General features: G+C 40.9%; 2 protein-coding genes and 1 pseudogene across 3 annotated transcripts in view; all 3 read left to right on the top strand.

Moving 5' to 3' along the window:
- The first annotated feature begins 107 nt into the window (after positions 1–107).
- med18 (mediator of RNA polymerase II transcription, subunit 18 homolog (yeast)) lies at positions 108–4,958 on the top strand. Its single transcript, XM_088084284.1, has 3 exons — positions 108–583; positions 774–874; positions 4,281–4,958. The coding sequence occupies exons 2-3, from the start codon at positions 802–804 to the stop codon at positions 4,835–4,837; spliced, it is 630 nt and encodes a 209-aa protein (XP_087940410.1). The 5' UTR covers positions 108–583; positions 774–801; the 3' UTR covers positions 4,838–4,958.
- On the top strand, positions 1,914–3,001 carry LOC148188261 (uncharacterized; annotated as a pseudogene).
- A 148-nt stretch (positions 4,959–5,106) lies between the features above and the next one.
- The window catches only part of LOC121946167 (forkhead box protein O6-like), a 45,571-nt gene continuing 26,115 nt past the window's right edge, over positions 5,107–24,562 (top strand). Inside the window, exons 1-4 of one of the 2 annotated variants that reach the window (XM_088084280.1) lie at positions 5,107–6,720; positions 6,799–6,938; positions 13,546–13,874; positions 14,167–14,660. In XM_088084280.1, coding sequence (XP_087940406.1) covers positions 14,172–14,660 — 489 coding nt within the window. In that variant the 5' untranslated portion in view covers positions 5,107–6,720; positions 6,799–6,938; positions 13,546–13,874; positions 14,167–14,171. Of the gene's footprint in view, positions 6,721–6,798; positions 6,939–13,545; positions 14,661–24,562 lie in introns of both variants that reach the window. The other variant, XM_042490632.2, reaches the window with a different exon arrangement.

The raw sequence follows: 24,562 nt of genomic DNA on the forward strand, positions 1-24,562 counted from the left end.
TACTCTAATGTGTAACTTTGCGTTTTAATTCACATCTTCCATCATCATCTTCCAGTTGGATGTAACAAGTTGACAATTCTGTATCAATTGTGATACCATACAACCCTCACTTCCTAAAAAAGGAAAATAATGGTAACTTTACCCCAGTAGGTGGCTGTAATGCGCCAAAAATGTCGATGGCAATCCTACGAAATACAGCAGATGGAGAAAAGTACGCCTTCCATTCACTCATGCCGACTGTGTTCATTCATTATCCGATAACAAACCGAACAGTGTGGTAATTTTTGCTCAACTTGGCTCTTTGCTGTCACATATAGATATTTTTCATCCCATTTAAGTAACCAAACTAACGCTGAAACGTACGGAAACTTGCGGAACACAGCTAACATCGTGGCTAACTGATTAGCTTAGGTAGCTGCTAGTTAGCAGGGTAAGTTAGCTACTAAACGTTAGCCGTGTGTTGATGTAACGGACACGGTGAGGCCTAACGTTACCGGAACCCTGGTCTTTACTGTGGAGGTTCAACCAAAGACCGACGTCTGTGTTCCCAGCAAGTGGACAGCTACATTTTGTCTTTTCTCAGGTAACGAAATAAATTAATTTTGAGAGCGAGTTAGCGTTAGCTGCTAACCACACTGAATAAGCTAACAAGCTAGCTCGCGAGTTAAAGTTGTCAACTCAGTTAACGGTCGAAAGAAAACAGTGCCTGTAACAACTTACATAAAAATATTAATGATAATTATAATATTATATGTAACAACATCTTCTTACAGAGTAAAACAACTTTTTGCCCGAGAAAACATGGAAGCTCCTCCTGTCACCGTGATGCCAGTCACCGGGGGCACAATCAATATGATGGAGTACCTGCTGCAAGGTGAGCTAACGTGGAGATACGTCCTTATCTGCGTACAATAACATTAAATTAAACATCTTTATCGATTATCCACCTACCAGTTAGTGTCATACATGGCCTGTAGTGGACTGAAGTTTTACAATACTACTGGGTGTTATGTGATAAATTAAAATGTCAGCAACTCATATAGATATTTTTAAAGGTTGTGCTATAAGCAGTTACTTATTTTAAGTGTCTAATTTTACGTTAACAACCACGTCTTGTTTGGTAGTACTATAATGCTTAAAATAAGGAAAATATAAATTAAAAAAAAATTTAATGAAACTGTAAAGTATTGTAATTTTACAATTTCCTTGGTTTAAAACAATAAAATGTCAAAATATAACTTTGCTACTTTAACTGAGAATAGTTTTACAAATACACACTTGGGTGAAGTTATAGGAAGAACCAACATGAAGTACCATACCTATGTTAACCCTTATGCCCCCCTCAGACATTTTTGTACCTTTTTCTTACTTTTTTAATTTTTAATATTAAAATATTTTAATAGTTTTTTCTGGGTTTTTTTCATAAATCACTTAAACAACTCCAAAAGTGCTCAGAACAACCAAGCATTAAACCATTTTCAGGATTTTAATCCTTTAAATTCCTGTTTAATTATTTGAATTACTAATTATATATTACAAAAAACACAAAAAATAATTATTTTCCATATAATAAATAGTAAGGGATGGGGCATTGGAGGTGATTAGAGTCTTGGATATGCCAAAGATTAGTAACAAACTTGATTTGATTGCATCACTATTCTTTATGTAGTGTCAGTTACTCCCTCTGGACACCTTTGTGGCCAAAAATGCCTCATTGACTTCCATTAAAACCATTTTTAATCTCACTGCCATTACAGTATATAACCATGGATTCTCTAATGTCAGCATTTTATTTTGAGGAAAAGTAGTGATATTTGACATTTTTACTGTATTTTACTGTATTCCAGATTCAACCATTTTCCCATTGTAGGCCGCTGTATGAAATTCTTGTATTTTTGCCAGTTATATTATGGACTCATGTGACTACCAGGGGGCCCCAAGAATTTTTTTTTTGTGTGTGTGTGCGCGTGTGTATGTGTGTGTGTGAGTGTGAGAGAGAGAGAGAGAGAGAGAGAGAGAGAGAGAGAATCTGCAAGCATGCATTGATCATTTCAGTTGTGAAAAAAGGACATCTTTTGAGGGATGTGTTTCATGTGTCTTTGAAGAGGTGCTTGAGTAAAAACATGGCCTCCTGCCTTTGCTGTATTCAAAAACAAAAACAACTGTTAGTGTATTTATGCACATGGCTGCTTTCACAGCCAAAGATAAACATGCACCTTGGCTGAGGGGTCATTTCATTAGTGAGCAGAGAAGGAGAACGATCTGGAACAAAGAGAAGGAGCAAAAATGAAGAGGCATTTCAGTGCAGAAGAGGCTTTAGAAATGGCCATGCAGCCTTTATCTGCCAGTGAGCTGCAGGACTCATCTGAAGAAGACACAAGCTTCGAGGAGGAGTCTGACACAGAATGCTTCCTGGAGTCCTCCACCTCTGTGAGTGCCTCTGACCCTTCCTCTGAAAGTGGAGAGGACACTGAGGATCCTGCCCATCCTAACAGTGAGTGCACAGCGAAGAATGGGCAAGTCTGGTCTCCATCTCATGCCGAGACGCTGCCCTCAAAGAAACCACCGACACTGCAGAAGGAGAGTTGTGTGCTGGTTGTGCACAGGCCTAAAAAAGAGGTCTTCTACCACCTGCACCAAGTGTAACAGGTGCATTTGTAGAGAGCACCAGGTCACATGCTGCAGGACCTGCTGGTGTGCTGCAGGAAATGAACTAAACTAAACACACACACACACCCTCTCTCAATCCATGTATCTTTTTATCTCAAACACACACATAACTCACATATTCAAAGCCTTGTTGAAGTTTTCAAAGTTGTTTCAGTTTGCACAATAAATATTCACATTGATGAATCAGATTTTGATATAAAAAGGATTTATCTCTCTCTCTCTCTCTCTCTCTCTCTCTCTCTCTCTCTCTCACACACACACAAACACACACACACACACACACACACACACACACACACACAATCAAATGACTCTTGGGGACCCCTGGTAGTCACATTAGTCCATAATATATAACTGGCAAAAATAAAAGAATTTCATGCATCGGCCTACAATGGGAAAACGGTTGAATCTGGTGGAATACAGTAAAAATGTTAAATATCACTATTTTTCTTCAAAATTAAATGCTGACATTACAGAATGCATGGTTTTACACTGTAATGGCAGTGAGATTAAAAAATGTGGTTTTTCATGGAAGTCTATGAGGCATTTTTGGCCACGAAGGTATCCAGAGGGGGTATCTGGCACTACATAAAAAATACTAATGCAATCAAATTAATTTTGTTACTAATCTTTGGCATATCCAAGAGTCTAATCACTACCAATGCCCCATCCCCCTACTATTCATTCTATGGAAAATAATAAATGTTTTGTGTTTTTTTTGTAATAAATAATAAAAAAATAAAATGATTAAACTGGCATTAAAAGGGTTAAAATGCTGAAAATTATTGAATTTTTGGTAGTTTTAAGCAAGTCTGTAGATGTTTTAAGAGATTTATGAAAAAAAAAACCAGAAGAAAATATTTATGTATGATGATTTACTAGCAGTTTTTTTGTGTGTGCACATTTTTGCCACGGAGGTGTCCAGAGGATAGTAAATTTGAGGAGGTCACAAGGGTTAAATGCTTGGATACATCAAACCTTTCTATTGGATTATTATGATTGATATGAGCCTCTACTACTGTGAGCTTATTTACAGGTCAATGAGGTGATGTGATATTAAGATTATCTCTTAAGTCAAGTGTTGTCTTTAACTGTTTAATGAAATACTTGAAAAATAATTTAATGAATGCATTCTTTCAAAAGATACATCCACTCGTGATGTTATGATTATGGTGTTGGAGTATGCCAACTAACCTCTCGTTCCAAGATCTTCCAAATAGTCTTCCCTCATTGATGTAAACTGGAAAGACAAGATATTAGAAACTCGTTAACATGCAGTGGAATTCAGCATTACCAAACTAAAGTTGAAACCAAACCTCTACCTCCACCTAGAGTTTCATAAAACATTTTACTAAAAAATGAATATTAAACCACTGATAAAGTGGAAAAACATCTGATGTGTTTGTGACAAAGGCCTGTCACCTTCCTCTTTTGTCAAGGAATCTCCGCTGTTGTAATGTTAGAGGCCTTGTGTTTATTGTGCAGATTTAATGTATATTGAAACTATTGCATTGGATACAAGATATTGAACAGTCCAGATGATTGCACCACATTGTTTATACACTGTTTATGTATTCATGCATTTGTTTGTCAACCCTTTATTAACGCAGGCAGTGTGTTAGACCAAGCCCTGGAAAGCCTCTTGCATCGCCTCCGAGGTCTGTGTGACAACATGGAACCTGAGACCTTCACAGATCATGAACTGGTTTATCTTCTGAAAGGCCAACAAGGAAACCCTTTCATTCTGCGTGCCCGGCGCTCCCTCTCACACCCCACGTCACCATGGCACCTACGCTACCTAGGCCAACCTGAAGTGGGTGACAAGAGCCGCCATGCCCTGGTGCGTAACTGTGTTGACGTAGCTGCCTCTCACAACCTGCCCGACTTCCTCAATGAGATGGGCTTCCGCATGGACCACGAGTTTGTGGCCAACGGGCACATATTCCGCAAAGGTGCTATGAAAATTGTGGTGAGCAAGCTGTCACGCATCCTGGTACCGGGTAACACAGAGAACACAGAGCGTCTATCACTTTCATACCTGGTGGAGCTGAGTGTGTTGGCTCCTGCTGGTCAAGACACTGTGTCAGAGGACATGCGCAGCTTTGCTGAGCAATTGAAACCATTGGTTCACCTGGAGAAGATTGACCCCAGCAAACAGAGACATTGAATGTCACCATTTGTATGGTCAAGTCATTTTTGACTACCATGGACAAACCAGACTTCTATTTTTTTACATTGTTTACATTTGAACTAAAATTAAATACAGTTCAACTTTGACTTAACTGTTACACTCCTGGTTAATTTGTTATTTAAGCGGGAAAATAACTCTGCAATTACAAAACAACATTACTGTATTCTTTTTCAACCAAAGCATGTACACAATTTTGAGTTTTGACATGGTAACCTTATCATTCTGTCACAAATTAACACCACACAGTTTTGGTTATAGGAGCAGTGTGTAGGATTTAGTGGCATGTAGTGATTAGGATTGTAGATCGCAACCAACTTCCCTCATGTGCCAAGTGTGAACTCCCGGGTTGGATTTCTTTAGTGTTCACTATTTAGGATTTTTTTAAAATCTGGAGCCGAGTTGCCTAGAGAGGTCTCCTCTTCTCTCAAACAAACAGACCAGGTTATTAAAATCGGTAACAACACTTAATAAAGCAGTTCTGCATTTCAAAACCTTTTTTCTTTGACACCGTTTGACTTATTGCGAGCTGCTAGCCCAGCATCTGCTGATGTGTCCCCAACTTTTTCCTCTGATAACTTAAGATCCAGACATTTAGGAGGTTTTCACCAGGGGCTGGGTAATCCGCAAAGGTTTTTACTTTCCAAAACAAACAAACCCAGTGATTTAAACTGGTAAAACACTGAATAAAGCCTTTTCTCATAAAAAAAACCCAACTAATTTTCCAATGCTAGTTGGGTCGTTGCAGAGGGCCAGCCAGTGTAAAAACGTATGGCCCTATCTAGAGCAACTGTTTGCTTTATTCATCCAGGGCTACTGAAGAAACATGTCGGACTTGGTTGACGAGGACCCGCTCCCGATGTAGATAGAAATGGTGGTTCATTTTAAGGTAATGAAAGCATGACAATTCTTATTTTCACATAATTATGCATGAAAGAAAATGTATTACATTATATTCAATATCTGTCAATATATCCCCCTACATCCTACACACTGGACCTTTGAACTAATTGCCAAATTCATGTTTTTGCATTAATTACATTTAGTGTTTCCATAAGTAAGCTAGTGACTGTGTTGAGTGTGAAGCAGTACAAGAACCACCCCTTTATACAATAAGTGTTGCCACAAAACACTTCTCAGACCAGAGATAAGTGGTATTTGTCATAGTAATAGAGGGTCTTTACAACTTGTTGCTCTTGGAAATTTAATTTCTTTACTTGGTTTTAGTTTAAGACTGATTATTGATTATATTCTTTTATTAATGCACAAATTTATTTCCCTCTATAAGTCAGGTTTAATAGCTGAAAAAACACTATTCCTAGTGTATGATGTATGTTGCACAAATACCTGAAGTATTTTTTTTTATTTAATATGATCTGTGTTCTATATTTAAAGCTATTAGTTGTTATATCTTTTTTTTTTTTTTTAATTCTGTTGCTTTTCCATGAACACATTCATTTTGTCCCACTAGGGGTCTCTCTTGCTCTTCATGTGACTGGCTGTCTTGCCAGCTGAACGCTACCTCAGATCATCTACAGGAGCTGTGGTTGCCATGGAAATAATTAGCTGTGAGATCTGCACATCTTTCCCCCCACTCTAATTAGCTTTCTCAATTGCTTAATGATACATAGACCTGTGAAAGCCTTTCTTTCTTCCCCTCAACAAAAGCATTGATTTTCCCTCTCTTCCCCTCTCATTTCTACTGTTAACCCATTAGTGCCTCTTTCATGGGAACTTGAGCTGGGACTATTGCACATGAAAGCACTACAGCTGCCTCAGGTTCTTCACTCCTTACGCTGAATCCCAAAATGGCTCGTACACTCGTGTGTCAACATTATGGCCAATGTGCTGCAGAGACTGAGGTAACTAATGCACATCCTGTCAGTTATGATAATAATGTGGGCAATATGACATGAGTGCTTCTAATAATACCCCAACAGGAAGATGCATTTGCAGGGGCTGCGATGTAAAGTGGCTGCATGCGTGTCTGAAGGGCGAGCTGGAGGGCAGATGGCTGTCTGTACATGTTGACCTACCTGTATATCACAGCTGATGAGGACAAGCTTGCTGAGGTGGAAAGGTGAGATGACATTGCATTCACATACATTTGATTCATCTCGAAAAGCACCATTTGAACATTTTAATATTCTGTACATTGTATTGCTAAGGGACTCTTTAAATCTGTCTTTTGAAGGCAAATCTGATCTGAGCTCAAATTGAATTTTAAAGTTTGATACTCGGTACACAAAGTTGCCCGTCAATGAGAGACCAGATTATCTGATGCAGACAGTTTTATGTTCCAACAACCAGAAGTAGACCACTGGCCCTCAGGACTAAAGCATGATGTTTCAGCTCTGAGTGAATTATGTATTAAAGAGGCAGATGCCTCCTTGCCCAAGGCTTTATATGTCCAGCATGGATACACTACAGTCTGCTGGCTTTCTTCCACTTAAACTTGTGTTTAGCACAGTGCTCTTTGGTGATGAGCTGGACTCCCACTGCACCTCCACTCCGCATTGCCTGGAGAACAGAGGCAGAGCTAGGCTAATCAGTGTCTTGGCATCAGGCCTTCTCGGCTATTGTGGATGTAGCCAACCACTGACTTGCACAAGTGAGGGATTTAAGTCGTTGCTGGAGGCAATCTGATATTCTGCATGGTTTATTTCAAGAAACTAAGACTTGAGTAGCACCATCTTCCAACACAGATGCAAAAATCCTGATAAGTCTTTGAATATGGTTTCATTAGGGGTTAAGGTTACAGCATATGACTGATCATCAATCTGATTACTTTTTATAGTGGGATTGTTATTCTTGGCAGTGAAAAATGTGTTGATTGTAGGGTCACTGCTAATTTCATAATGCTTGCAAATAAAACTGCGGCAGAACTCAAAAGTATTTTTTACAATTGAATTTAAAATGATATAAATGAAGGAAAAGCAGCAAGTACTCACATTTGATAAGCTGTGATCAGGTATAGATAGATAGATACTGAACAAAAATTTAAATATCTTTTTTTTTTGCTCCCATTTTCGCAAGCTTAAAAATTTAATACTTTTTATGCACTCAATAGATGTATTTCTCTCCAATTTTGGTTGCAAATCTGATAACCTGTGTTTGTGAGCACTTCCTTTCCAAGATGATCCATCCACCTAACGTGTGTAGCATATCAAGATGCTGATTAAACAGCGTTATTATTACACAGGTGTGCTTTGGACTGGTCACAATAAAAGGACACTGTAAACTGTGCAGTTTGATCACACAACACAAAGCCACAGATGTTACAAGTTTTGAGGGAGTGTGTTATTGACATGCTGACTACAGGAATGCCACCAGAGCTGTTTGCCTGTGAACTGAATGCTCATTTTATTACCACAAGCCATCTCCAATGTCGTTTCTGTGAATTTGTTAGTACATCCAACTGGCCTCACAACCACAGACCACATGTAGCCACGCCAGCTCAGGACCTCCATATCCAGCATCTTCACCTGCTAGATAGAATTAGAGAGTAGCCCCCCAGATGCAACAATGGTTTATACAATGGAAGAATATCAGCACTGCTCCGGAAATTTTATCATCATGCACATAGTCCTTTACTGGGTCATGACCTGACAATCATAACTATTCATCGTCACCGTTTTGTGGGGCTGGTTGGATTTCCTGCAAAATCCAGGGAAACAACATTTGAGATGTCTTATGGTAATGAAATGAAAATTAAGTTCATGGGTAACAGCTCCGGTGGATGTTTCTGCAGTCAGCGTTCCAATGGCAAGCTCCCTCAAAGCTTGAGCTATCTGTGGTATTTTGATGTGTCATTAAAGCAATACCTGTATAGTAATGATGCTGTTCAACCAGCATCTTGATATTCCACACCTGTCAGGTGAATAGACTATTTTGGATAAGGAGAAGTGCTCACTTACACGGATTTTAACAAAGTTGTGGCCAAAATTTGTGAAATAAATCCACTTAATGTATGAAAAAAAGTCTCAGATCTTTAACTTAAACATGTGACAGATGGATGCATAAACAGAGGCGTTGCCTTTAAATTTTTGTTTAGTGTTAATTAATAGATATATAGATTTTTATTTATATCTAAATTATTACAATTACTAATTATCCTATGGACAGGTGAACAAGATAACAATACAATCTTATTGTACTAGTTTGATCTATGTTTCAGAAATATCATAATTAACTTCACTGTCCAATCGCTTCCACTGTAAGCATCTTTGACATCAGTTTATTAAAATAATTACGCTCGCCGCACTTTGGGGTATGATAGCAGAGCACACTGATTTTCCTCATTGGGCCATTTGGTTGTTCTGGGTCTCTGACTGTTAAATATAATTAATTGGTGAAGGCAGATAGTGTTCGTCTATTATATTTTGTTAGACCTTTGAAATTGGGAGAGACGCTGTTACCTGCACATGCCTTTACTTTCCATTCCACAACACAGTCTTAATTAAAACTCTTGGCACCAATTGTTTTTGCTGCCTTTGAACATAATGTTCATAGTTGGCAGCAGCATGCATGCCAAGATGCCACAGAAAGCTGGCTCTTGCTTGGGGCAGGAAGTCTTTAAGTCATCCTACTTTGGGCCAGTGCCACGAAGGGGTGAAATCCAGCTTCGTCTACTCAGGAACGTTCCCGATACTTGGATTTGAGCCCTCTCCTTCATGTGTCATTGGGAGCCCATATGCTTGTTAGAGAGTGTGGGTTGTTTGCGGAGAGGGGAGGAGAACCAGGGGAAGTGTTTTCCCAAACAGGCAACGATCTCCCAAGGGTGTTCTTGTGGCTTCTCCAGCATCCTCTCGTCCTAATCCCACCGGGCAGAATGGGTTGCAGGGATAAATTGCACAACATCATGAGGTTGCGAAGGACGTCTGGAGTGGCACGGCCAAGGAAATGAGGATGGGCCTCGCGGAAACGGGTGGAAAAAACTTGTCCCTTTCCTTGTGTGAATGAAATTCCAGAGCACTTTTTCAGGGTGCAAATTGACAGACACAAAGCTCTGCTTGTTGTTGGTGTGGTGCTCTGCCTTGCTTGTGGCTGGCTGAGGTGATTACTGCTGTGCAGAACATGCTGTTCCAGGATCAGCCACTCACAGCCTAAAGCCAGCCACGCTGCCTCTGGAATGTCTGGTATGGGGACAGTGTAGCAGTCAGCCTGGAAGGGACCAAACATATATGTAGTTTTTTAAAGTCGTGCTGCCTGCGCCTCCCTCCTCTCTGTCTGGCTGACTCCTCTGCTCTTCCTCTGAGTCTTGTTTCTCTGGAGATTCAGGCCTGCTGTGAGCCTCTCAATCTGCTCATTTGTCTTCACAATTACCTTCCTTTCACTTTTTGTGTAATCAAGCTCCGTTGTGGAGTCTTGTGTCACCAAAATTTTGGCACTCGGGAGAATTATTTGTGAACAAGCAACACAAGTAGCACCTTGTATTACTAGACTAGAGGATATGGAAGAATGCCATTCTCTGGCATTGGTTAGATTTGACTCTTTGTACATATTTAACCCTATAAAACCTGGATCAACAACAGCATTTAAACCTTTTAAAAGGCAATGAGCAACTTGGCAAAAAATGTTCTGCAAATTGCAAGAAATTGGTAAAAGGTGAGAAGAAAAATGACCTCAAAGTGAGATAAAGATTTTTTTTTATAAAACTAACAATAGCTAGCGAATATGTAAAGAGAACTACATATGTATATATACGATTATTTATTTAAAAATTATTTCATAGAAATATATATGTAGTCTTTCAGCACTTTTCTGCATAATGTCCTTGTTTGTTTTTGTTTTTTTTACTTTTCTTTCCTTCAAATTTTCAGGACATTTTCTTGTAAGCCCAACTTTTACTATTTCTTACTATTTTTTGGATAATTGTTTGTAAAGTTGCCCATTATTTCTTCTAATTCTTGAAAAAAAAATCAGGCCAATTTGCTCAGGTTTCAAAGGGTTAATTGGCCAAATAATAAATACTACATAATAAATAATTTCCCCTTAATCAAATGTATTGACGCAAAGGGGCTTGAGGACTTTTTTTTTACACAGAAAACTATTAGCAACATGGCATTTTAACCATCTGATCCCACTGATGTTCAGCATTAAGTCATTTCATGACACACGATGACACATCCTCCCGCATTTAAAAAGTGTGCTATTTTTGACACACATTTCTCAACATCCATCTCGCCTGAGTGCACATAGTGTGGCCACATTGTGTAACTTTTAAGTACAGCTTCCATTTAAGCATGCCTTGCACATATAGGGCGGGGCCCCCTCAGACACCTTGCTGCACAGGTGCTTGTTTTGTTGGTGGTGATAAACTATGAATGTGTCACTCTGAAATATGAGGGTGTTTCATTGAAACTATAAGTATGTTGGGTAGAATCCCCCCTTAAGCGTCTCACTGTAGACAGTTTATGCCTCTGTGTTGACAGACAGTTTATTATTTAGCTGTTGAATATTTTGACTGCAGTCCATTCATAAGAACATGCCCCGGTTTGTCATACTGATTACTCATGGGCAGGGGTGCATTTGCAAGTACATTTTCTTAAGTACTGTTCTTGATTATAGGTTTTGAGTATCTGTTCTTTACATGAGTATTATTTATTTTGAAACTTATTACTTTGACTCCTTAAATGTTAACTGCGCACATCATGGCCTACAGGAATATGGACATTTCTATAGGCTTTGCAGCATATTAAACAAACTTTTCATTGTACAGCTTCTACAAGAAAGTCAGTGCATTCAGTGGGTTGTTTTTGAGCCATTGGGGTCTGTAAATATATTGTGACAATATAAACGAATGTTTTGAGATGAAAAAAAAAATACTTTGAATACTCAAATTTTTTTAAAACAAGTTCTTCAGTACTTTAACTTAAGTAATAATTGACTCTTTCAACTTTCATTGTATTGGAGTAATATTTGACCAGGAGTATCTGTACTTTGGCTCACGTTATAGAGTTGTGTACTTTGTCCACCACTGCTCACGGGTGGCTAAAATGCTTACATGGAACTCCTGCCTAACTTCCAAATAGTATCGGAAATTGTAGTGTGCAGTGTCAGTAAGTAATTTAGGAAGTAAGGAAAGCTTTATTTATATTATAAGAACACACAGGTACAAAGTGCTTCACACACATAGGCTATACACACTTAAAATAAATAAGTGAATTAATCAATTAATCAAGTTTCAATACATTACAATATAGAGCACAGCACAATGAGGGACAGACAAGACCAAAATAAAAACAAAAACATAACACATAAAGTTGCTCTATGGAAAGGCTTGCCTATTAAGATGGTTTTTTAGGAGACGCTTAAAAAAGTCAAAGGGCGCAGCAAATCTGATTGACTGGGAAAGATTGTTCCAGAGGGTAAGGGCTAAAACAACAAATCCATAATTACCTTTTTTGTGTGTGTGTGTTTGTGTGTTTGTGTGTGCGTGCGCGCATGTGGAGGACTGCCTATAAAAGTCCATGAATAAGTAATATTGTCCCCACAGCAACCATAACAGGTGTGAATGTGCATAAAAATATGAAACAGACTGTTGCTGTAGAATAGCTTGTGAGCTCAGCAGATCTTTTGTATTGAGGTGAAAGGTTATGGGCAGTTTGAGGCTACCATCTTATTTTTTATAGGCTAAGAAAAAAAAAGTAATGGCTTTTTGTGGGAAATAAACAGCCAATGAGATTCGAGCACCTGAGACCGTGAGCCCGCCCTGCTGTCTGATTTTAGGAAGGGGGGCTGGTGTGGATGGAGGGGCGGAATCCCCTGCATCCATCCCATCCAGTGTAGCAGAATTACACACACGGCTCTGACCACTGCCAGAGCTGCGTGTCTTTGGCGTCGAGGTGCTTTTACGCCTCCTCACTTTGAGTGCGGAGCAGAGATGATCTTTCAATCTGGCCTCTGAAAAGCCCCATTTCACCTCACTCCGCGCTCGGATTAAAATCTAGGGTTACCTAATCTCTCGTAATCTGGACTAAATCTGTCTAATCGGCATAGGAAATTACACTGGCTGAGGTATAGCCCAGCACATAATCAGCAGGGGTGAAACCTCATGCGCACCGTGAGGTCTCCCCGGAGGGCATTTGGACGCTGCATACGTTACACGGGACAATTTGTTACGCACAAAGGCAGATCAGACACTTCTTTTTTTTAAAGACAAAAAATGTTGAGATTATGAAGGAATTTTCCCCTTTGTAGCCTTCACAAGTGTTTTTTTATTTTTATCACCGCTGGATGGAGGCTGGCACACAAAGCCCAGGGTGACGCTCCGCCAGAAAGATCATTATGCAGAGTTTTGATTGAGAATTTGGGGTTTGCTCCCTCCGTTCATATCAGATACGGTGGAGAGACAGCGAGAGAGAGAGAGGGCGGGAAAGAGAGCAAGAGAGAGAGAGAGAGAGTTCGGGATTTCGTTGTAATCATGTTAGGAGAGTATTGATTTCGTGAGCGCACTCCAATTGGCAGCATCTCCACTACAGCGCCGGCGCGTCATCCTCGGTTCACATCGACGGAACGAGTTGTAAGCAAATGAGAACATGTGTGGGATCTGAGAGAGTGAGAAAAGGCAAGGGGGGATAGAGGGGAGCAATAGGAGGTGTGATAAAAGACTATTTTATCAGCCTGACAAGTGGATACGAACATTTTTGATCGCTGGACTATTTTTTTTTCTTTTTATTTTCCAGACTGGGAATTTATCGATTCGTCACATGCGCACGCCTCTTCATTATAATTGCAGACAGTTGGGTGCTGTTCAGGCTGAATGGACTTGAATGTGCCGCTGCCAGCTTAATCCGTGCAGACTGGAAGATTTAATAATTCACGGTAATCACGCATTATCGCCTCAGTGGATGCTCTCAACACAGCTCTGGTGATTTTCTCCACCATTCTTCCTGTTGTCTTGTGGAGGATTTATCGACGACTGCTTTGCAAATATGCTCCTTATCTGAAATATCATCTGTTGCTGCAACTGGATTGAAAAGCCCCCACATGACTGGCTCTGACACGCTTTGAGGTAATGTGGACTGTTGAATAAGAAGCATTTTAATCACCGTTTGATATTTTGACTCCAGGTAAAATGGACGAAAAATTATTATTACTTTTATTACTTCTCTTATCTCTGCACGCGAGGCTGTGATTCTGCTTGTGTTCATCATGATTTTTTTACTCCGTTCAATTGCCTCTTATTGATTCAGACTGGAAGCTTAATAGCAGTATTACAAGGCAAATTTGAAGTGAGGACAGTTGCGGATCGTGGAGGTATTTCCCTCCCTCGCTCTTCATTTGATTTCATTTTTCAACTGAAGGGTAAATGTTGATGATGGAGGACGACGAATTAGACAATCATCAGGTTGATTCGGATTTCGAGCCGCAGAGCCGGCCTCGCTCGTGCACCTGGCCGCTGCCTTGCCCGGAGGATTTCCCCGGTGGACACGAGGTCAGCGGGGGTCTTCCGCTGGCCAACATCAAGGTGGAACCGGAGGACGTCCCGGCTTGCATAGCGGGGCTCGTGGGCGGAACGCCCGGGGAGCTGAAGCATCCAGCCGGCGCCCCGGCACCCACAGGCGCGACGCACCCATGCCTGGCTGGCGCGGCGCTCGATGTGACCGGACCGCTGCGCAAAGCCAAATCCTCGCGGCGGAACGCGTGGGGGAACCAGTCCTACGCGGATCTCATTACCCGCGCCATCGAGAGCACCCCAGAAAAGAGACTCACGCTGTCACAGATATACGACTGGATGGTCCGTTATGTGCCCTATTTCAAGGATAAGGGCGACAGTAACAGCTCAGCTGGCTGGAAGGTAAGAAATAAAGCACACACAATGGAGGTTTTGACGTGTTAATCACAAGAGTGTCTCGAGATTATTCCTATTCACTAAGCCATTATGATTTTTTCACCCCTCGTGCCATACACATGTCACCGTGGGATTCCGTGTCGGTTACGCATGAATGGTGCCATGCGTTATCTTGTCTTAGTTCATTACTGCCGTCAGTCAGTCTAATAGATCATTGATGGCAGGGATGTAATAGACTGGAGTGTAGTCACTTGCTGCGTGTGTGTAACCAGTTCATCTCAGAGCAGCTCATGATGGGCAACAGCGTCCGTAGTAGCGCATGAAATCCTTTCAGCAGAAGCAGGAGAGTTAATGATTTATTCCCTGCAAATAAATGAGGCAGATAAACAGAATAGTCAATGCATTTTCATGCAAATGGGCAGCACACATTTTTAAAAACACACCAACAGAGGGGCACGTAGCAGGAGGTCAGCTGTCCACAATGTAAATATTCAGAGGGGTGTCCACAAGTGACCACAGTCAACCACCGCTGCCTGTCTGGCTGAAAGCCTGGAGTAACCTCCTGGACTTCTGCCCATGTTATCAGCTTCTGCTCCCAGCCTCATCATGCTGCTATTCATTATGGCCATCTGAGGACAGGGAGAAGGGGCAGGGGAGATCAGCAGTGCTTGTCCTCACGGAGCGCCTCTGCTGAGCTGATGAGACTTGATGTTAATGATCTGCTCACCTTTTCTATGGCAATGTGTGACAAGTTAGAGGCTGTATCATCATTCATCAGAATCATGCGCTAGGCTGTTTTTGACCAAAGCAAGACCACTCAACAGGACTTCACATTGTCTCGCCTCACCTGTTCCTCAGCATAAACCCATTATTGAAAAGACAGTTAATGCTGATTCCTAGATTTATCCCATTAAATACTTAGTGGAAGAATTCTTTAGTTGGCAGCCACATGATTTCTACCCGCCCAAAACTATCTGGGTGTGCCATTCATATCATCAAATACAATCAAAGACCAAATTAATGGCACACATCCAGCAACACATACATATTTGATCCTTTCCGAGAAGCCAGTCTGTTGTCAAAACTTGTAGCGTTGCATAACACAGACTCTGTCACCGCTCGGAGTCTCAGCCGTAATCACAAGCACATGACTTGACACCTTAAGCCTGTCCCATTAAAGTGAACTCTGCTAAGGTGCGTCTCCAGGTAGACTTCATAGTTGCACCAACACTCTTCAACCACAGGGCCTCTTTATCTTTAGTGCCAGAGTCCTAGTCTGCTATTTATGAAACTGCAAATTAGGAGGGGGTTGACACTGGTAGTCTGAGGTCCTGGGCTATTTCAGGCCACCGGCGAGACGTGGGGCCCACTCCAGGTAATGACGGGGCATTAGGTAAGTCGTTTAAAGCAGGCAGCCAGAATGTCAGTAACAGGGTTGACCTGGTTTGGTCAGAGACAGAGTGGTAATGTAAACATACACTTAGAGTCACATGTACTAACAGGAACCAGCATATGGAAATATTCACTCAGCAGTGTGTGTACAGTAAAACCATAATTTCTGATGCAACTGCCTACCTTGGCTCTTGCAATAAATGTGTTCAACTTTTAAGTGAACTTGGCACGTCAAATGAGAGGTCCTTTTGAATCTGTAGGAATACAAAAGGAAGCCCTATGGAATATTTGTTTGTTTTTGGTAGTATGACAGAAATTTACATGCAAATTATTTCATTAAGGGAGTTATGGAATAAAAAGGGCAGCGACACAAAAAAAACATAATCTGTTTGTTTTTAAGATCGCACGTAAAGACCAAGTTCAACCAGGTTAATATGAAGTCCATATTCAGATTAAACCCCTGAACCCAGGAGCCAAAAACACACTATCTCCCCTCCTCACTTGCGCACAACACAGGTGCACTCTCATACATGTAATTTTACAATCATATCAGGCAATTATATTTGACAGCAGCATTTGCAAGTTGGAAAACATTACTTGTATCATCCGCTACATTTTCATCTCAATCAACAATATCATGCACGAGCAAAGCACTGGATGCAAAACAGCCGGCTGCTTTTTTTTTGTTGTTGTGGCAGGGAAAGGGAAAAAAAGATAAAAGAATTGTTGGTAAGCTGCTGATGAAATAAAATGAAATTAAGTGGTATAGCTTGGCAGTTTGCGTAGGAGGCTGGCGGGCGGGGGGTTGGGTTGGGGTTGATGGCTTGATGATGGGTGCTAGACAGCCAGTACACCTAGACAGTGCCATTAAGCTCCTATAAATACCTAATGGCTTCTGACTTCTAGGAAGACCGCAGTATTCTGAGGTCATGGCTTCCTAATCACCTCCTTACTGAAGGGAAGTTACGTAGAATCATGTAGTTGTGAACCTGATTACACTTTCCACAGTCACTACTGAGGTGTAGATTAATGGCAGCTTGACTGGCCTTTATTTTCCAGTGTTCTGTTAACTGCAACCCAATTGGCAGCATAAAAGTTGGCAAGGTATGTCTCTGCAAACCAAAGATATGTAACGTTTAAACAGTATTACATTGCCAATATGTTACACATACATTTCTTAACATTTCAACACAGCTGCGATTAATGTGTGATTATGTGGCACAAAAACCTCTTGGTTATGGTTGGGGAAAGATCATATTTTGGCTAAAAATACCAGGCTTTGGTGCCACAATCACAGCTGGAAATGTAAATGGGTGAAAGATCTCTGTCTACAAATGGATTTCTGCCAGAAGTGCATTATTTGTTCCGTCATAGTCGTCATGGTTTTACCGCTAATGCTAAAAAAGATTTTTCGAGTATTATTTGCTTCAAATCAAGGCAAAAAATTTGATCCTAACAGGGACCGCCATTATGCATATTGCTACATGAAATGCAAATGTTTAGTATCAGTTGATACAAAGTGTAAAGCTGAATGCGAAGGCACACTGGCATTTCACTGTACATTTAGCATAAAATGAATTTACCACTCTAAATTATAAACAATGGATTACCGCAAAGGAAAGAGGCAAAGATATGGCAGTTTTAATTAATGTGCACTTCTCTGTAGGGATGGGTAACATCAACAAAACCTGGTATTAAATGGCCCCAGGGCCAAATTATTAAAGATGCTTCATCAACGGTAGCTTTCTTTTTGAAGGTAAAATGTTTTATTTTACACTTTTTATGCATACATTACTGCCTTCTTCCAGGGTTAAAATGCATGCCCAGAGTGCACCAGAAAGCACTATTCAAAAAAAAAAAAAGATGTGGGAAATGCTCTTTGACACCCCTAGGTCACTTCAGTGGGCGTCAGTGAGCGGTGACACATCACTCGCATCAAGTGAACTCAATTTTTTTTTCTCACCAGGACCCAAAAATATGGTTGCTTAGCAGCCATTTCACCTATGTGTCACACCATCCATTGTCCCCTCCACTACCAGATGAAAAAGCAGGCTCATATACATATATTTCAAACTACGTCACTTTAGAAATATTGCTTTGATTCGTATGAATGTACAGACCTAACGTGGTGTTCAAAAAACACACAATGGCAACACTGTCTTCTTGCAACTGGGCTGGCAATCAAGCTAGTCCAACATAGAAATTTACAGGATGCTAAACTGAAGTTAGCGATTGTTTCTGAAGCCATGTATTTACGGTTGTGTTTTATGCCTTTACAGCTAATTATATCTAAATATGTCCTCGGGTGCATGTGGATGCATACTGCATGTGTGCGTGGGAGAAGCACATGTCAATTGCAACAAAGCGTCAGGGTTGGTAGAGTTGTGTGTGTGTCTTTGTGGGGGCTAGTGCAGGGGGAGGTGCTGTCTACTTCTATAGGCGTGTGTGTTTGGGCCCGCTGATTGGTCTGACAGCATGTCACTGCAGAGAATGCTGCATAGTCTTGCTCTTGACTTCATAATGCCTCTAATGGAGGGGTTTAAAGGCAAGTTGGTGTGGGGATCGCCCTGTAGGCGCCCAGAAGTTGATTAACTTCAAGGGGGTTAGATAGAGCTTTTGTAATGCTTGGAGGGTTTGCTTTATTGTATATATCACTGTGGTAGTTATGGGATACAAAAATCCACAATACATCAATCGCTTTGTTGTATAGAGTTTATTTAAATAAATCGCATTAGGTTTTGGGCAATTGCAACTACAGTGCATCTGTGAAGAACTGGTTTGTTTCTTTCCTGCTTTATTGTACAACACGTAGCTTCCCTGTATGTGTTTACAGGTTTTTTTCCGGCACTTGGGGCATGTCAGATGCCAGGGGATTGCGCAGCAGGTCGGCAAGGGTGCCAGGCAGTCACTCAGACACTTTAATCCAAAGCGACTAGACTGTTATTTATAAAGTGTCTTTAGGTAGCGGGTCTGTGCAAGGCCAGCAGGGTAAAAGGTCATGTTTCTTCCTTTAATGAAAGAAATCAGAGACAGACCAGAAAGATGAAGCTCCAAAAAATCTAGAGAAATGTGACAGCGACTGCAGGGCAAAGAAAGGGAAAGACGAACTGCATGTGAGGAAATGAAGAGGGAGAAAGAAAGATGTCTCTCTGGGTATATGTATAGTCTTATCTTCTGTAAAGGCACATAACCCCTGTCTCCACAGGCAGTAGTATTTATAACAGAGCAGGATCATATCACTTTATCTAATTGATTTATAGGTAAAGAGACAGACAGACTCTCGTAATCCTGTCACTATGCACGGGCTTCAGCAGCTGCAGTAGAGAAACACTTGTCAAATATGAGGGATATGAATGTCAAATGTGCAGCAGAGAGCGTGTTTGACGAAAGCTTAGCATGAAGTGGGGAGACTTGAAACTTTCTGAGTGTGTGCTGTTGCTCGCGCGTGTCTGTTACGTGTGCATATGTGTAGGAATGCATGCTTGTGTCGCTTGTTGATGGTTGGGGAGTCTGGAGAGACTGGAAACTATCCTAGACTTCAGCTGATTCATATTTTATCCTCCGTCTTGGCTCAGGGGAGCAGAGTAATTTGAGAGTGTGACAGACACACACACACACACACACTTACACACTCAGAAAATGAGAGCATATGATGCATGCTGGACAGATTTATGGTGTAGGATTATGAGCACCTTACATCTCCCCTTGGCTCCCGCAGCCGGAGCCAGGTTGGGTTCAGGCAGTATATTCGGGTTGAGCCGGGTTTCTTGTGCCAAGAAGCCCGTTCTCACTGCCTTTTCCCCCTGCAGCCGTCAAGCAGCCGTGGCAGTTCATTTCTCTCTGAAAATGATTAATGTACATGCAAATTACCAAACCATGGGCACGCATTCAAATATGGGAGACAGCAATCAGGAGACGGTAATATGAAAAACAATATAATTTTGCCTTTGATATTACTTTGCTCTCTCCTATCACTCTATCTAGCAGACACCCATGTTATCTTCTCTGTTATCTCTCCACCTTTCTCTCTCCATCCATCTATTAGACGTTCTATACATTTTTTCTCTTTTTTAGTGGTTTTCGGCACAAGGGCCAATTGAGGTGAGGAGTCTTTCTCAAGGGAGCTTTGGCATCAGTCTCCTGCCAGTGATCTAGACTGCCTTAAGCAGCGTGCCTCCTCTCATCTAAGAGAAATCTCATATCTCACATTATCTCAAGAGATAATAGGATAACAATGCTGGATTTTCCCCAGCTCAACTCCTCTCAGCTACTGGGTCTTTTGGAGCAGAATACAAGGGGGATGAGACCGTCAAGTTCCCAATTCGACAGGGTTGAACTAATTTGGATGTTCTTCTCAGCTGAACTGAACTTCAGCTGTTAAAGCATTTCTTACCAAGCCTATTACCCATGGCTCTGCATTTTTTTTTTTTTTTTTTTCAGCCCTTTGGTGACATTTCTCAGAATATTAAATACTCCTCTCACTTCATTTAGTTTCCTTAAACCGAAGAAGCATAGTGAAGCAAAGAGAAATTGTCATTCTTTTCCCATTGCACTATTTAGGGTGATGGTTTTCGACTATTCCCTCTGGCTCACACACACACATACACACACATTTGCACGAATCACACAACACACTTGTGCCTCCTCAAACCACCCATGGAGGAACACTCTGTTCTTGGGTGGGGTGAACCATTTTTGGGGGAGAGGAGGGGGCTGACCGAGAGCGGAAGCGACTTTCTGCGGTGCTGTTTTGCTGTCTGATTTGTTTTGAAACCTGTCTGACTCGCGGCGATTGGCTCATGTGGAAGGTGTGGCTCTGTTTGGTAAGCGCCCGCGGAGTTTTTGGCAAAACCGCTCACAGCTGCAGGGACAGAATGTGGTGTGTGTTTCTCTCTGAGGCTGTGTAAGTTTGGTGTCATGGAGATGTGATTTGGGGGGGCAGCTTTGAGTGTCACACACCAATACTGGATGATATGAACACATCTCTTTTTATTTCCAGGGTTATGCAACTAGGGACAGAAAGAGGTCCTCTCTCTTTCTCTTTCTCTCTTTTTCTCTCTCTCGCTCTCTCTTTGGGTCTATGTGCATTTGGATTAGCACCTCGCTAACTTGAATGGTGGTCTAAAAAATGTAATCTTGCAGTTCTTTTAGACTTTCCAAATTTTATGGAACCGGATGTTTTAAACCTAGACAGTTATAGAAGATGTTTCGCATGTGTTTTGACGCTCACAAAAAATGATTTACTGATTAACAGACATCTCTTTCCCGATGTATGTCAATGGGGAAAAGTCCCTCTGGGCCAATATGCATCACATGACCGACTTGAACAGTGTAATTCTACTTTCAGCCACTATGTGAATTTTGCATCACTACTTGCAGACCACCATGAGTGGGTATTTTTTAACGACAGGTTGGGGCATTTTTTAGCCGTTTGTTGTGACCTAACTGGGTATTTTTTAGCAAGAGTTGGGGACATTTTCAGGTGTGTTTTCTTGGGACAAAAGTGTATATTTTTTAACGACAGGTTGGGGTATTTTTTAGCTGTGTTTGTTGTGACCTAACTGCGTATTTTTTAGCAAGAGTTGGAGACATTTTCAGGTGTGTTTTCTTGGGACTAAAGTGTATATTTTTTAACAAGAGGTCAGGATATTTCCAGCTGTACTTGCAGATTCAAAACCTGGCATTTTTAATGAACAATCACAACATTTTTAGTAATGTTTGTAGTGACCAGACAGTATTTTTTATAAGAGGTTGGGAAATTTCCAACTGTGTTTGTGGCTACCAAACCATATATTTTTAAACAAAAGTTCAGGACTTTTCTAGATGTACTCGTGGCCACATGAAGAGGTATTTTTCAATGCAAGGATGGGACATTGCATTGTATTTTTAGCAACCAGACCGGGTATTTTTTAATAAGAGGTTGGGACATTTCAAGTTGTATTTGTAGTGACTAAACTTGATATTTTAAAATGAAGTTCGCTACTTTGCCAGCCATATTTGTAGTGACAAAAGCAGGTAAATTATTCATGAGAGGTCTGGACCTTTCCAGCAGTGATTGTGGCAACCAAACTGGGTATTTTCAGCCAAAACATGATCTTTTTCTAATCCTTACCTAGTGGTTTTTGTGCCTAAACCTAAACCCACATCACAACATAAAATGAATTATTGTACAATGCCAGCATTTATTCTGGTAATTAGGTCGCTATATGTCTGGGCAAACATTGAGCTTTAGGCATCCAGCCATAGGTCTAAATGTTAATAAAATGAGAGCGAAAGTCACTGCTCAATTTCCCCCACCCACATCCGATTGACACCAGTACTGTGACTTGTTGTCCTACTAATAAAAACTCCAGGAATTGCTTATATTTTGCTAGTTCAGACAAAGATCTCAAACATTTTTATTGGCTCCTTATACTTCTTAGAATTAAACACTTTTCATTCATGACCATTAAATACTTTCCAAAATGACTAATAGGCAATAAATGACTCATCATCTGATAACTGGCTTGCCTCATAGAGATGAAATACCTCAGTATGCTGTTTCTCAGTGTAATGCTGTTAAGAAAATGCCCTTTGTTATTACACATGCTTGATCAGTAGAGTAAGCTGAATGGACAGGAGTCACTTGTTGAAAAGCGTTCTTCTGCTGTGTGAGATATTTGGCATTTTTCAAATTCACTCAAGTGTTTTGTTGAAGTCGCTTTTTCTAATACTGAGAAAAGTCTGTCAGTTTCAATCTGATGGCAGCGTATGAAGTTATTTTGTCCCAGAGAAATGTTATTTGTATTGCAAATGTTGTAAATGGCTTTGGATATTCACTTCGGCGTGCGAGTAAAATGTGTTAGCCCTCGTGGAGCTTGAAATTTCAGTCTCTGTGTGTAGCAGCATGCTTGTTGCTCATCTGTGTCAATGTGCATAATGTGTGATTGTCGTCGTGTGTGTGTGTGTGTGTGGATGTTTATGAGTGCATTTCTCTCCCCTTTTTCCCTGCATCAGTGTATATGAGTGTGTGTCTGTGTGTGTGCATGTGGGTGTGGGGGGGTTGATGGGCTCAGTGGGAGCCCGGATCCCGGGGGAACAGCTCTCGTTAATAATTCAGACGAGGCTCATTATCAAGGCAGCGCAGATTTCTCCCTGATTCCACCTTAATTGCAGGCAGGCTGCTCCACTCAGGCAGGCGGTAGTCACGCTGGGTCGACTCTCTCTGTCTTTTTCTCCACCACTACAGGGCCTGCTCTGCTCCACTCTGTTCTGCTCCGTCTCCAGTACTCACCCCTATCACAGCAAGACGGCCTCAGGCTAGCCTACTCCATATTAGCGTACACCTTAATAGCCGTACTATGAACATGCTATTTCTTTGTACTTAAAGATGTGCCTCATATATTTCTGATTAGATGCAGACCATGCACTGTTTGGGCATCACTATGGAATGTTTGGTTTCGTTGGCCAACAAAGACGCAATGTGGTTGGTTGTAGACCTCAAAGAATAATTAATCATATTAACTTATTTGCACAGAATGAATCAGCAACCTTTTTGATGATCAATTAATCATTTCAGTCATTTATCAGAATTAAATGCCAACAGTTTGCTGACTCTCAAAGTGAAATTTTGCTGCTTTTCTTGGCTGTACAACATTATGAATTGAATATTTTTTCAGTTTTTCTTCACAGAACATTTTTTGTAGACCAAGGATGTTCAGCTTGCTTTGCCTTGGGCTCACTTTAGTAATATGATTAGGTACCAGTGGCCAGTTATTAGACATTAATAACATTTATCAGTATTTCTAAGAAATGAATTGACTGCTTTTAACCATAGACTGTATAAAATACTGGAGGAAGCCACCGTGGTGTCATCAGTTGGTTTGTGGACTGCTGTTTTGAGGCCTCAAATTCTGCATTTCAGCCTTTGCCAACTTGGATTTTTGGAGCCAGTAGTGACCATATTTGGGCAAGAGGTGGCGATTAGAGGAACTACAGTTTTTGGCCTTTCGGTGTTACTTTTTTAACTCTGAAGGTCGCTACTTGTTTTTCAACCTTTTGATGTTTGCTGTCCCCACTTCTCTTTGCCAAGAAGCAAATTCAGTCGCAGCAACCCTGCACAGGTCAGGTGTATGCAGGCCCGTTTCTAGGATTTGACAACATGCGGGGCTTAACCTGAACCTCTGTCAGGGGAATCTACCTCTTGCACTTTTTTTATAAACAAGCTCCATTTTGATGCTTTTTATGCACTCTGGCACCTTTTTTACTTTCAAAATACAAAATTTGAATTTGAAAATGGTCTATGGACCATCGATGAGTTGAGTGTCATTGTAGACATGATGATTCATTACAAAAATAACATTTATTGAAAAAGAAAACAATCATTAGATCCAGCCTTTATGATTTACATTTCATTATGACTGAAGCACCATTTTGTGCTTGCAGATCCATCTAAAACATAAGCTATATAATGCCTTATGATGATGCTCATGACACAATGCCTAATGTGTTTTGCAGTGGTTATATGCTTTGTGAAA

This window comes from Plectropomus leopardus, chromosome 11 (assembly GCF_026936395.1).
Source record: "Plectropomus leopardus strain MGB_pleo_1.0 chromosome 11, ASM2693639v1, whole genome shotgun sequence".
In the NCBI taxonomy this organism is placed as follows: Eukaryota; Metazoa; Chordata; class Actinopteri; order Perciformes; family Serranidae; genus Plectropomus; species Plectropomus leopardus.